Source organism: Octopus bimaculoides, chromosome 29, assembly GCF_046866305.1.
Source record: "Octopus bimaculoides isolate indiv1 chromosome 29, ASM4686630v1, whole genome shotgun sequence".
NCBI classification, from domain to species: domain Eukaryota; kingdom Metazoa; phylum Mollusca; class Cephalopoda; order Octopoda; family Octopodidae; genus Octopus; species Octopus bimaculoides.
In genome coordinates this window covers 16,461,625-16,476,624 of record NC_142956.1, presented here as the reverse complement: position 1 = coordinate 16,476,624, position 15,000 = coordinate 16,461,625, and the positions used below count along the sequence as shown (strand labels likewise).

The following is a 15,000-nucleotide window of genomic DNA, read 5'->3' as shown; positions in this document are numbered from 1 at the left end:
CATCAATACACTAAATTTGAAATCAATTGGAAAAAATTGAAGGAGTTGAAAAGTGAAAACCAAGTAGAAAAGATTCCCTTTCTAAAGAAAATACATTGAATTTGCAGAGGTTTAGTAAACTAAATGTCCTGGTACTTTGTTGGTTACGATAAGCGTTCCAGTTGATCATCATCATCATCATCGTTTAAAATCGCTTTCCATGCTAGCATGGGTTGGACGATTTGACTGAGGACTGGTGAAACCAGGTGGCTGCACCAGGCTCCAATCTGATTTGGCAGAGTTTCTACAGCTGGATGCCCTTCATAACGCCAACCACTCAGAGAGTGTAGCAGGTGCTTTTACGTGTCACCTGCACAAAGGCCAGTCAGGCGGTACTGGCAATGGCCACGCTCAAAATGGTGTATTTTATGTGCCACCCGCACAAGAGCCAGTCCAGGGGCACTGGCAACGATCTCGCTCAAAAGTCATTACACATGCCGCGGGCACAAGTGCCAGAAAGGTGACGCTGGGCACAGGTGCCATCACAATTTCGCTTTCGCTTGCCCCAATAAGTCTTCGCAAGCTGAGTTTCGTGTCCAATGAAGGAGACGACGTTGGCATGGGTGCCAGTCGTCAGATATGATCAACAAAACAGTTTGCTTATAAAAGTAGCATGCAAATGGCTGAGCACTCCACAGATACACATGTCCTGAATGCAGTTCTCAGAGATATCCAGCATGACACAAAATGTAACATGGTCGACCCTTTGAATTTACAAGTACAACTCATTTCTGCCAGCTGAGTACACTGAAGCAACATGAAATAAAGTGTTTTGCTCAAGGACACAATGCCCTGTCGGGAATCGAACTCATGACCCTACAATCATGCACTGAATGCGCGCTTGATACTGAGTTACGTGCCCCCACAGTAAATTGAAAAGAATTTTAATGACTTTTACATTATTTACATGGCAACATATATATTTTTTTCTTTTCAGTGCAACCAGAAGATCATGAACCCAATCTCATTATTGGTACCCCTAATGAGATGACCTTTCTCAAGGGTCAGACTGTGCAGTTGAAATGTATATTCGGAGGACAGTGAGTTTAATTCTACATTCTCTTGGTCCCATGGACCTGTTCAGTTTTCTTTGCCATCACTCATTCTTATTTATTTGTTTCATTCAATTTTAATCTGAAAATTTTTTTTACATTTAAAGTGCAAGCATAGCTGCATGCTTAAGGAGCTTGATCTGTAGCCATGTGGTTCTCAGTTGAGTCCCACTGGATGGCAATCATCTTCTACTATAGCTTTTGCTAACCAATACTTTGTGAGTGGATTTAGTAGAAGGAAACTGTGTGGAAGCCTGTTGTATATGTTTGTTATTTCTTTACTGCCCACAAGGGGCTAAACACAGAGGGGACAAACAAGGACAGACAAACGGATTAAGTTGATTATATCGACCCCAGTGCGTAACTGGTACTTATTTTTGACCCCCGAAAGGATGAAAGGCAAAGTTGACCTCGGCGGAATTTGAACTCAGAACGTAGCAGCAGATGAAATACCGCTAAGTATTTCGCTTGGCGTGCTAACGTTTCTGCCAGCTCATCACCTTATATATGTTGTCTGTTGTATATGTTTGTGTGTGTGTTTTGTGTCTGTATTTATCCTTTGCCACCACTTGACAACCACTGTTGGTTTGTTTATGTCCCTGTAACTGATCTGTTATAAATCCTCGGGTTGATTAGTTCGATTAGAACCCGTTTAGGTGATGCCCAAGCACGACTGCAGTCAAATGGCTGCAAGAAGAGTAAAAGATTTGTGAAAAGAAATTCAGATTTTTAATGAAAATCTGAAATTAATTATACGTGATTTATAGTTGCATTTACTAAAGTGGAAGTAATCACTCCAAATGCACACATATGCTGGTCCAGTGTGTATACACCTATATATTTTTTATCTATAATTCTCCATATAAGTAGATTTGATAAACCCCAAGTGGGGTAAAAATGAAGTTCTTGTGGGTAATGAGAGCTCATTAGACATAAGTAAAATTATATACAACAGAAATTTTTCTTCCAGCATGAGGAGACAGTCAGAAAGTTGCTGCCTTTTGCCACAACCTACCTTTGCAAATAAGGATTTTCCACTCTAATGAACATGATTAAAAATCCTTCAATTTGAGTCCTGAGCTTCTCAACCATTGTTGGGGTTTTATTTTGTCTATTTCTTTTCAGTTTAGCTTAGCCCAGTATCTGCCATGTAAGGGCTTTTCCTGCCATCATTTAAACATGGTATTTTGTTATTCCAATTTTAGTTTAGATTTCATTTGCTTTACAGCTTTTGTTGCTTGCTTTTTTCTTCATAGTTGTCAGATACTAAGATTTCTTTCTTGTATTTTTTGGCTTCCTTGAGATTGAAAACATTTCTTTTGCTTATGTTTTGTGGTTTTTTTGTACCCGTTTTCATTGGTTCTGGAGTAGATATTTCTGTAATTCTGTGGTGGTTATTTTATAGTAGCTTTCTAGTTGTATAAGGCCTCTACCACCTTCAGTTCATTATATATATAACCATTCTATGTCAGATTTTTGGTGGAGTATCCTAAATTCCATCATTAGTTTCTTGTTTTTCTGTCTAGTTTGGTTCATTGGTTGCAAACTATCACCTTGGACAAAATGCTTAGCAGCATTTCTTCAAGCATTTTACATTCTGAGTTTAAATACTATTGAGATGATCCTTGCCTTTCATCATTACAAGCTGTGGTGTATGCGTGCGAGTAGATGTAATTGCCTTACCTCGGTTTTCTTTCCTCGACTGTGAGTCTGTCTTGCGGTATCTGATCCTCGCGGCTCGCCCCAACCCGAATAACACTAGGAATAGCAGCTGCTTCTCCCAAACCTAGACGATCGCTTGGCACATCCTCTCCTGACAACAGCCCCATTCGAAAAAGGGCACGAAATCCTGATCGAGGCTCCCTCTGCCCTTCTTCCTCTTCCGATCAACTGGCCCTTCCGGTCAGCTCCCCAGTCACTGACATCATAACACACAAGTTTAATGAAATAAAGTATTGATCAAGTACTAGTTGGTGGGGATAGCTGATGTAATCATCTTTTCTAATTTGCTGGCCTCATGTCAAAATTAGAAAGAATTATAAAGCAACAATCTAGTAGAACAGTAATTATAATGGTATTAATGTAACTTTTACTAATTAAAAGTATCAAACAAATCTCTCACTTCCAACTCTTCATATCTTATTTCTCATTCTCAGTCCAACACCAGAGGTGAGATGGTCCCGAGATGGTAAGGCAATAAAACCGGACGCAAGAATCAAATTTGCCAGCTTTGGTCTTGAGCTGAAAATTCCAGATGCTCAGTTTGAAGACGAGGGTAACTACGAATGCAGTGCACAAGCGACAGGCTCCAGTTACAAACCACAACATGTCATAAAAGTTAAAATTCATTGTGAGTCTAAATAATTATCTTATTCTTTTACTGATTTTATAGGCTCACGAATGGCTATGTGGTAAGAAGTTAGCTTTCTGACCACATGGCTTTGGGTTCAGTCTCAATGTGTAGCCCATGTCTTCTACTATAGTTCTAGACGAACCAAAGACATGTAAGTAGATATTGTGTATGAAAAATGAATGAAGCCCATCATATCAAGCAAATGAGTGCCTTTGTTTCCAGTATTTGTTAAGACATGTCTGGCCACAGTGAAATATTACCTTAGAAACAGAGACGGGTTACTGACAGGAAAGGCATCCAGCCATAGATAAATTCAACAAATTCCATCTGACCCATGCAAGCATGGAAAAGTAAGGCATTAAAACGATGAGTATGATGATGATGCTTTCAGTCATTAGTCATGGCCATGCTGGGGCACCACCTCCAAGTGTTTACATCAACTCCAGTACCGTAAAATTTTACAATAACTCTTCTGAAACAATTGTTATGGTTGTTATTGTTGCTGTTGTTGTTTTTATTACTGTTATTGTTGCTGTTGTTGTTTTTATTACTGTTATTGTTGGTGTTGTTGTTTTTATTACTGTTGTTGTTGTTGTTGTTTCAGCTAAACCTGAATGGACCATGAAGCCAGAAAGCATTGTGACCAGTGCTGGCAGCTCAGCTTCCTTCTTCTGTAATGCAACCAGCGAACCTGCCATTGACAGATTGATGTGGTTTATCAATGGAAGAAAGGTTGAGGGTAAGTAGTGACAATGATGTTGATGATGATGATGTTAGATTGAACCAGCAGACTTATGTGGAAAGATGTTCTACCTGTGATCATACCATCTTTATTCAGACAGTTTCTCTATGTGTGTGTGTATATATATATATATATATATATATATATATAATCATAAATATACAGGGATTAGCATTGAGTTGCTTCTCCAACATACTGAAAATTTAGAAATAGCAGTCAAAGAACTACTGATTCTAAACTACAAATTTTTCTCTAAAACGGATGGCGATATCTATGGCACACATAGAACAAAAAACCGGAGGGAAAAGCGTAAACAAAACAAGTCTTTAGTTAATTGGATACGAATCGTTTCATGGTTAAGTGAATGAAAATTTCACTATTCCAATCTTCAGCCCAAATATTTTGTTCTATGTGTGCCATAGATATCGCCATCCGTTTTAGAGAAAAATTTGTAGTTTAGAATCAGTAGTTCTTTGACTGCTATTTCTAAATTTTCAGTATGTTGGAGAAGCAACTCAATGCTAATCCCTGTATATTTATGATGATAAATGGTTTTACCGATAAAGGTTTTTTTCATACTGAACTACTTGGCAAAATTGTTAATTATTAATTCTATTATTAATTGACGATTCCCTGCCCTTATTCTTGTATATATATATATATATATATATATATATATATATATATATATATATATATATATATATAGTTTTAGGGAAAAGAACCAAGGTTCATGAACTCGTCGATGAAAATCCACAGTCACATATAGAAAAATTAATAATTAAAAGCACAATAAATTAGTATAATATAATATATATTATACTCATTTATTGTGCTTTTAATTATTAATTTTTCTATATGTGACTGTGGATTTTCATCGACGAGTTCATGAAACTTGGTTCTTTTTCTTCAAACTATATATTCAAATATATTTTAATCTGTAAAGCTCAATTTAATTTTAATTTTTTATAAATTGATTTTAATTGAGTTTTTACCTGTAATTTTGGATTTTGTCCCTAATATTATTATTATTATTATATATGTATATATATATATATATATATACATATATATATATATATAATTATGTGTATTTCTTCTATCTTAATGAATAAAAATTCTTCTGATAGAATAAATGGGTTAATAGAAACCAATGTAGCAAAGAACACAAAATAACTGTGGTTAGCTCCTGTTTTTAAGGCAGGAACTCCTTGAAATTTTGGGTATTTGAGTATATTTAAGAATTTAAGGATTGGAGAAAACGCATGTTATAATTGCATACTTTATTCCTACATATGTTTCAAAGGATTACAAGGGGCTACACACAGAGGGGACAAACAAGGACAGACAAATGGATTAAGTCAATTATACCGACCCCCAGTGCGTAACTGGTACTTATTTAATCGACCCCGAAAGGATGAAAGGCAAAGTCGACCTCGGCGGAATTTGAACTCAGAACGTAGCGGCAGACGAAATACCTATTTCTTTACTACCCACAAGGGGCTACACACAGAGGGGACAAACAAGGACAGACAAACGGATTAAGTCGATTATACCGACCCCCAGTGCGTAACTGGTACTTATTTAATCGACCCCGAAAGGATGAAAGGCAAAGTCGACCTCGGCGGAATTTGAACTCAGAACGTAGCGGTAGACGAAATACCTATTTCTTTACTACCCACAAGGGGCTACACACAGAGGGGACAAACAAGGACAGACAAACGGATTAAGTCGATTATACCGACCCCCAGTGCGTAACTGGTACTTATTTAATCGACCCCGAAAGGATGAAAGGCAAAGTTGACCTCGGCGGAATTTGAACTCGGAACGTAGCGGCAGACGAAATACCTATTTCTTTACTACCCCCAAGGGGCTACACACAGAGGGGACAAACAAGGACAGACAAACGGATCAAGTCGATTATACCGACCCCCAGTGCGTAACTGGTACTTATTTAATCGACCCCGAAAGGATGAAAGGCAAAGTCGACCTCGGCGGAATTTGAACTCAGAACGTAGCGGCAGACGAAATACCTCTAAGCATTTCGCCCGGCGTGCTAACGCTTCTGCCAGCTCGCCGCCTTACATGTGTGTGTATACACATACACACACGTATTCATGACAAGTTTCAGAAATTTCCTGTGAATACAATTCTTTTCATATTTCTAACCAGAATACCTCTTTCAATTAAGTTTTAAAAGTTAAAATTTTCTATAAATATCACATGAAATTGACCAATATTTAGCTAGGGTTGCCGACTGGCTGGCCTTCGTGGGATTTTCGAGCGAGATCGTTGCCAGTGCCCCTGGACTGGCTCTTGTGCGGGTGGCACATAAAATGCACCATTTTGAGCATGGCCATTGCCAGTACCGCCTGACTGGCCTTCGTGCGGGTGACACGTAAAGCACCCACTACACTCTCTGAGTGGCTGGCGGTAGGAAGGACATCCAGTTGTAGAAACTCTGCCAAATCAGATTGGAGCCTTGTGTAGCCATCTGGTTTCACCAGTCCTCAGTCAAATCGTCCAACCCATGCTAGCATGGAAAGTGGACATTAAACGATGATGATGATATATATATATATATATATCGTTGCCAGTACCGCCAGACTGGCCCTCATGCTGGTGGCACGTAAAAGCACCCACTACACTCTCTGAGTGGTTGGCGTTAGGAAGGGCATCCAGCTGTAGAAACTCTGCCAAATCAGATTGGAGCCTTGTGTAGCCATCTGGTTTCACCAGTCCTCAGTCAAATCGTCCAACCCATGCTAGCATGGAAAGTGGACATTAAACGATGATGATGATATATATATATATATATATATATATATATATGTGTGTATATATATATATATATATATATATATATATATATATATATATATATATATATATATATATATATATGTGTGTATATATATATATATATATATATATATATATATATGTGTGTATATATATATATATATATATATATATGTGTGTATATATATATATATATATATATATATATATATATATGTGTGTATATATATATATATATATATATATATATATATATATATATATATATATATATATTAGAATAAGAATAGCCTGGGCAAAGTTTAGAGAGCTCTTACCCCTGCTGGCGACAAAGGGACTCTCACTCAGAGTAAAAGGCAGACTGTATGACGCATGCGTACGAACAACCATGCTACATGGCAGTGAAACATGGGCTGTAACTGCTGAGGACATACGTAAGCTCGCAAGGAATGAAGCCAGTATGCTCCGTTGGATGTGTAATGTCAATGTGAATACCCGTCAGAGTGTAAGTATCTTGAGAGAAAAGCTGAACATTAGAAGCATCAGTTGTGGCGTGCAAGAGAGACGATTGCGCTGGTATGGACATGTGGTGAGAATGGAGGAGGATAGCTGCGTGAAAAAGTGCCACACCCTAACAGTTGAGGGAACCCGTGGAAGAGGTAGGCCCAGGAAGACCTGGGCTGAGGTGGTGAGGCAAGACCTTCGTACATTGGGCCTCACCGAGGCGATGACTACGGACCGAGACCTTTGGAAATGGGCTGTGCGTGAGAAGACCCGGCAAGCCAAGTAAGATCGTTGCCAGTGCCCCTGGACTGGTTCTTGTGCGGGTGGCACATGAGATGCACCATTTTGAGCGTGGCCGTTGCCAGTACCGCCTGACTGGCTCCCGTAGGATTTTCGAGCGAGATCGTTGCCAGTGCCCCTGGACTGGCTTGTGCGGGTGGCACATAAAAGACACCATTTCGAGCGTGGCCGTTTTCGTGCGGGTGACACGTAAAAGCACCCACTACACTCTCTGAGTGGTTGGCGTTAGGAAGGGCATCCAGCTGTAGAAACTCTGCCAAATCGGACTGGAGCCTGGTGTTGCCATCCGGTTTCACCAGTCCTCAGTCAAATCGTCCAACCCATGCTAGCATGGAAAGTGGACGTTAGACGATGATGATGATGATGATGCATACCATATCATACACACACACGCACACACATATATATATACACATATTACACGCACGCACTATGTCATTCCTTGCCAACATAGGCTGGTCAAATACTTATTATTCCTATGTTGTTACTCATTGCAATGCTGTGAGTAAAAATATTTGTTAATCATGCATGTACCTTCATAAATTGTTCAGTGCTACATTGTCTATATGTTGAAACACACACACACAAAAACAATCCCCCACCCACAAATAGCTATATATATATATATAATCATAAATATATAGGGATTGACAATAACCTGCTTCTCCAACATACTGAGAATTCAGAAATAGCAGTCAAAGAACTACTGATTTCAAAACTACAAATTATTACTCTAGATTGATAGCGATATTTTTGATACACACAGAACAAAAAACAGTAGAGAAGAGTAAAAAAACCACCTGCCTTTAGTTAATTTAGTACGATCGTTTCACAGTTAAGAGTAAAGAATACTCTATTTTTTACTCTTCTCTACTGTTTTTTGTTCTGTGTGTATCAAAAATATCGCTATCAATCTAGAGTAATAATTTGTAGTTTTGAAATCAGTAGCTCTTTGACTGCTATTTCTGAATTCTCAGTATGTTGGAGAAGCAGGTTACTGTCAATCCCTATATATTTATGATTATAAATGATTTTTACCGAAAAGGTTTTTTCATACTGAGCTACCCGGCAAAATTGTCAATTATTAATTTTATTACTAATTGACGATTCCCTGCCCTGCATATCTATCTATATATATATATATATATATATATATATATATATATACACACACATATCTATATAGCCTTATTATTAAAGTGTGTAATTAAAATTCTTGCATTTTAAATCAAAACTTGTTAGTTGCTATGATGACGACACTACCTATTTATCTTTCATGCACACACACTCTCTCTCTCTCAACAACCTATTTTCCCTCCCTTTTCTTCTATTCAAAGTGAAAGTCTTTTTTGAAGTCTACATTGCATTGTCATATATTGAAAGACACAGAGAAACACCTGTATACACACACACACACACACACACACACACACAAAAAAATAACTATAAGTTACTTATAGGTTGTTTGTTCCCCTCATCTTTGTAAAGTCAGAGTTGTAGAAAAGCTGTTTGTGGCACTCATCTGTGAATTCTTTATCCTTATATTTTGCTTATTTCAGTCACTGGGCTCTGGTCACACTGAGGTACTGTATTTTTATATATATTTATTTTTTTTCAGATCTTCCCAATCAAAATAAATTTCTAGTTAGGAAAACCAACCTGACAGTCATCAACCTTACACCTCAAGATGCCATGACCATCCAGTGTAACGTCAGTAATATCTATGGCTATGTATTCACTAACGTCTTTCTAAACGTCCTCGGTGAGTATTGAACCCAGCACATCTTGTTACATGTCTCCTCCTTCTCCCCATTTGAGTAGTATACTGGACTGAAAGGCGACGAGCTGGCAGAGACGTTAGCACGCCGGGCGAAATGCTTAGCGGTATTTCGTCTGCCGCTACGTTCTGAGTTCAAATTCCGCCAAGGTCGACTTTGCCTTTCATCCTTTCGGGGTCGATTAAATAAGTACCAGTTACGCACTGGGGTCGGTATAATCGACTTAATCCGTTTGTCTGTCCTTGTTTGTCCCCTCTGTGTGTAGCCCCTTGTGGATAGTAAAGAAATAGCACTGGAGAGAGACACTTTCCTTTGTGAGAAGATACACCCTACCCCCTTTAACGTTGAGAAAGTTAATGGAAAGAAAGTACTTCTGAACTCCCACCTAAGTTTTGAATTTGTTGAAGGGTAAGAGAAGTGAACTTGGTATGATTGATCAGGCCTGTTTTGAGCATGCTCCTGTAGGACAAGGGACAATGAGTGAGATAAACCACTTGCCCTTGGTGGTCAGGGTCTTTGAGGTTTTGCAGGGTTTTCCTTGATGGGCGCTATGGAGCTGTTCTAACTGTTGGGCAATATTTTGGTTAATTTGTTTGGATTTTTTGTCCTTTATAGTAGACCTATGTAAATCCCTCTCTAAATCCTTCACTTTGGTATGTATTTTCATTATTGTCATGGAGTTTTTTGTTTTTGTCCTTGTGTCTAATAGAGAAATTATCATATCATGAAAATTGTTTGAAAACAATTATTTGAAAAACAATTATTTGAAATATATATTGTGGCCGTTGCCAGTACCGCCTGACTGGCCTTCGTGCGGGTGACACGTAAAAACACCCACTACACTCTCTGAGTAGTTGGCGTTAGGAAAGGCATCCAGCTGTAGAAACTCTGCCAAATCAGATTGGAGCCTGGTGTTGCCATCCGGTTTCACCAGTCCTCAGTCAAATCGTCCAACTCATGCTAACATGGAAAGCGGACGTTAAACGATGATGATGATTTCTAATAGAGAAATTATCATATCATGAAAATTGTTTGAAAACAATTATTTGAAAAACAATTATTTGAAATATATATCATTTGTGTACTTGATTATTATTAAGAACAAGGCTTGCAGAATCATTATCATACTAAATTAAGTGCTTAATTGTATTTCATCAGTTTTTAATATTCTGAGTTCAAATTCTCTCAGGGTCAACATTGTCTTTCATCCTTTTCGGGTCAATAAAAAGGATACTAGTTGAGCACAAGGGTCAATGTAATGTAAGCGCCCCCTTCCCTCAAATATCAGGCTTTTTACCTACGGTAGAAAGAAATATTACATTTTTCTCTACACTCTTATTCTACAGCTGAAGCTCCAGAGTTGCTAGAACCGGCGAACATGATTCTGAAGATCTCTGAGGGTCAGATAGTAAACATTACATGCAAGACGACTGGCTATAGTTCGGTGCAGGTGCTCTGGTCGAAGGACAACAAACAGATAACTGGTGGCAGGTATCGGACACTGAGCGATGGTAATCTAAACATCAAGGTCAGTAATAATGATAATAATTATTATTTCATTTCGTTTTTGGATTTGGTTTGCAAGAATTTTTATGTGATTTCGTGTGTTGAAGCATATTCTGTTGTGTCTGGGGAGAGTCATTTTCTTATCGTGCCTTAAAATTTAACACTCACCGTTAAAATTTCCACTTATTATTTTTATTTTCCTAGGAAAATAAGTGGAAATTTTTCCTAGGAAAATAAAAATAATAAGTGGAAATTTTAATGGTGAGTGTTAAATTTTAAGGCACGATAAGAAAATGACTCTCCCTAGACACAACAGAATTATTATTTCATTTATTTGGTGCCAGAGTGAAGGAGGAGGGGGGACAATACAAAGATGGGGTTTACAAATATCATAGAAAAAAAATGCAAGTATACACAGTATACAATGGAAAGGAAAGGACATATGTTTAGTATAGAAAGATTAAAAAAAGCAGTGGGAGCCAGGGAGGAGTGGCTGTGTGGTAAGTAGCTTGCTTACAAACCACATGGTTCTGGGTTCAGTCCCACTGCGTGGCATCTTGGGCAAGTGTCTTCTACTATAGCCTCGGGCCAACCAAAGCCTTGTGAGTGGATTTGGTAAATGGAAACTGGAAGAAGCCCGTCGTATATATATATGTATGTATGTATGTATGTGTGTGTGTGTGTGTGTGTGTGTGTGTTTGTGTGTCTGTTTGTTCCCCCCAGCATTGCTTGACAACCGATGCTGGTGTGTTTATGTCCCCGTAACTTAGCGGTTTGGCAATTACATCGACTCCAGTGTTTCACTGGTACTTACTTTATCGATCCCGAAAGGATGAAAGACAAAGTCAACTTTGGTTGAATTTGAACTCAGTATGTAGAGACAGGCGAAATACTGCTAAGAATTTCGTATTTCACCTGTCGCTACGTTCTGAGTTCTAGCTTTCATGGCTTCTGATCTTAATTGATTGGAAGTGTTATCATGTACATTGTTTTGTCTTGGTATAAAAAGATGGGCTACAGCAAATATTCTGCTCAATACCACAGATTTGCTTGTCATTTGTTTGACTTTAACCAGTTGAGCATATCCCTTGGTGGCTGACGATATGTCAGCCCGGATGCAGTACCAGGCAGTGGCTCTCATGGCTTCCGATCTTAATTGATTGGAAGTGTTATCATGTACATTGTTTTGTCTTGGTATAAAAAGATGGGCTACAGCAAATATTCTGCTTAATACCACAGATTTGCTTGTCAGTTGTTTGACCTTAACCAGTTGAGCATGTCCCTTGGTGGCTGACGATATGTCAGCCCGGATGCAGTACCAGGCAGTGGCTCTCATGGCTTCCGATCTTAATTGATTGGAAGTGTTATCATGTGCATTGTTTTGTCTTGGTATAAAAAGATGGGCTACAGCAAATATTCTGCTCAATACCACAGATTTGCCTGTCAGTTGTTTGACGTTAATCAGTTGAGCATGTCCCTTGGTGGCTGACGATATGTGCATCTCTGATCACGAGCAGAAATAGTGGGGGAGCATTGTAGCCATGTTTTGAGAGGAATTCTTTAAGGTTTGAATAATTCACATGTGTGTTTCGTTCAACATCCTTAAACAACCCTTATTCATGGACCTTTTGAGTGGGATGGGCTACTCAACCTGAAGAAAATTCTAACTGGGCCCCACCTGCAAGGTCATGCACTGTTTAACTTGATATGAGATCATCATGTCGTGCATATATGGTTGTGATGCATGTGCCTGGTGTACCCTTATCAGACGGGTAGCCATGATGGGTATATTGGGCTTTGTATAATTTACCCCAGTGACACTTTGATGGCATGCACTGCTCTCTCACTCAATAATAATAATAATAATATTGGTTTCATATTTTGGCACAAGACCAGTAATTTTGAGTGAGTAGGCAAGTCAGTTAAATCGGCCCCAAAGCTCAAATGGTACTTATTCCATCAACACTGAACTAATAAAAGGTAAAGTTGATTTTGGCAGCATTTGATCTGTACATGTGATCTTACCTTGGGGTCCACTAACTTGGAATGAGCCTAGTTCCATCAAGCAAGAACGTGAAACCAGCCAGAAGCCAGGTACCTTTGGTGGAGTTCACTTAATATTAAACATTTGGACCAGCTCTTTGGTTTGAGGATAACCTCTTCTTTCCTCATCCCTACACACTCACAGATATCTTGAGAAAGTGGCCACGAGTGTAGACCTACTTTTATTGTCATTCAAATTAACAACAACAAAAAAAAGCAAGTTCCTTAATTCTCAGAATTATCTCCCTTTGTATTCTGTTAATTTTCCTGTATTCTGACAATCTTTCTAGAATCTGGTCGTAGCAGACGCTGGCATCTTTCGTTGTACCGCTAGTAACAGGTATGGAAAGGTTTCAGCAACAAGGACTCTTATAGTGCGACGTAAGCATATCTGTTTGTTATTTTTTTTCCTTCCCTTCTCTGTGTTTCCCACATACACAGATAAGTCAAATTTCTAAATTTTTATTTTCATAAAAATCTTCCCACCACCATTTCCAAGACTCTGGCGAAAAAGAATTGGAAAAGTCCTAGTCAAAATGGAGAGAATCCAACTTAGTTGGGTGTCCCGATTCAAAACTCCACCATTTACAATCATTTTTAAGAGACTATTAAAATTTTATTGAAATGGTGTCATGTTCCAAAATCTCAAGATTTATTTAGTTCTATACCTACTAAAACTCAAGTCGATGTGGCTTGTATGTTTGGATTTAGCTAGGTCTGAAAGTGCTGTGAAATCAACTGTTACATGCAACGAAGTAGGCTTTGCATAAATATTTTTAAAAATTGAAATAAGAGAAAAAAAACTCTTCTTTCCAAAAATCTGAAAAAAAAAATTTGTGTAATTTAAAGATGATTATCACCTCAGTTTCAAAGATATGACATCACAAATATGGCTAATTATTCATATAGAACAATTAGATGAGATTTCAATCAATTCACTGACAATTTACATTGTTATATTTCCTAAAATATTCATCCAAATTTCACAACGGAAATATCAAAACGTTTCTCTTTGGATGCTCTCCAAGAAAAAGCACAGTAGAAGTTAGATTTAAATATTTTCCAAAAATTTATAGTGACACCTAGTAACATATATGTAATGTTTTTTTGTTTTTTTTAATCATTTCATACATATCATACATCTGTTTTCCATGCTGGCATAGGTTGAGCAGTTTAACAGGAACTGGCTGGGCAGAAGACCGCCCCAGGTTTCAGTCTGTTTTGGCAGGGTTTTTACAGCTGGATACCCGTCCTATCACCAACCACCTTACAGAGTGAACTCTGTGTGTGTTTGTATGTATATGTGTGTGTGTGTGTGTGTGTGTGTGTATATATTACCGGTGAAGGTCTGCTTCTAGGGTTTCTCGCCATAAAGAGTATCTTTAGGATGTATCATCAGACCCTAAGGCTTATTCGCCTATGGTATCCTTAAAGTATGGAGTGGGAAACGAACTGGATATGAACAATGGGGATTATTTCCCTCTGATGACACGCCATAAAGATACTCTTTATAGCAAGAAACCCAGGGTAAACGGGCCTTCACAAGTAATAAATGTAGACTGTTCTACTTCTTAGAGCATGCTTCTTCTCTGTTTTTATGTGTTTCTAAAAAGACTATCATCATCATCATCATCATCATCATCGTTTAACGTCTGCTTTCCATGCTAGCATGGGTTGGACGACTTGACTGAGGACTGGTGAAACCGGATGGCTACACCAGGCTCCAATCTAAATTTGGCAGAGTTTCTACAGCTGGATGCCCTTCCTAACGCCAACCACTCAGAGAGTGTAGTGGGTGCTTTTACGTGTCATCCGCACGAAAACGGCCACGCTCGAAATGGTGTCTTTTATGTGCCACCCGCACAAGCCAGTCCAGGGGCA

At 38.5% G+C, this 15,000-nt stretch overlaps 1 protein-coding gene across 7 annotated transcripts in view; it reads left to right on the top strand.

The window, feature by feature from the left end:
- Positions 1-15,000, top strand: part of LOC106873413 (neuroglian) — a 67,459-nt gene that overhangs the window by 13,055 nt on the left and 39,404 nt on the right. For all 7 annotated transcript variants that reach the window (XM_089344864.1, XM_089344861.1, XM_089344865.1 and 4 more), the window contains exons 6-11: positions 977-1,079; positions 3,248-3,441; positions 4,049-4,183; positions 9,411-9,554; positions 10,917-11,098; positions 13,410-13,500. In XM_089344864.1, coding sequence (XP_089200990.1) covers positions 977-1,079; positions 3,248-3,441; positions 4,049-4,183; positions 9,411-9,554; positions 10,917-11,098; positions 13,410-13,500 — 849 coding nt within the window. The remainder of the gene's footprint in view (positions 1-976; positions 1,080-3,247; positions 3,442-4,048; positions 4,184-9,410; positions 9,555-10,916; positions 11,099-13,409; positions 13,501-15,000) is intronic.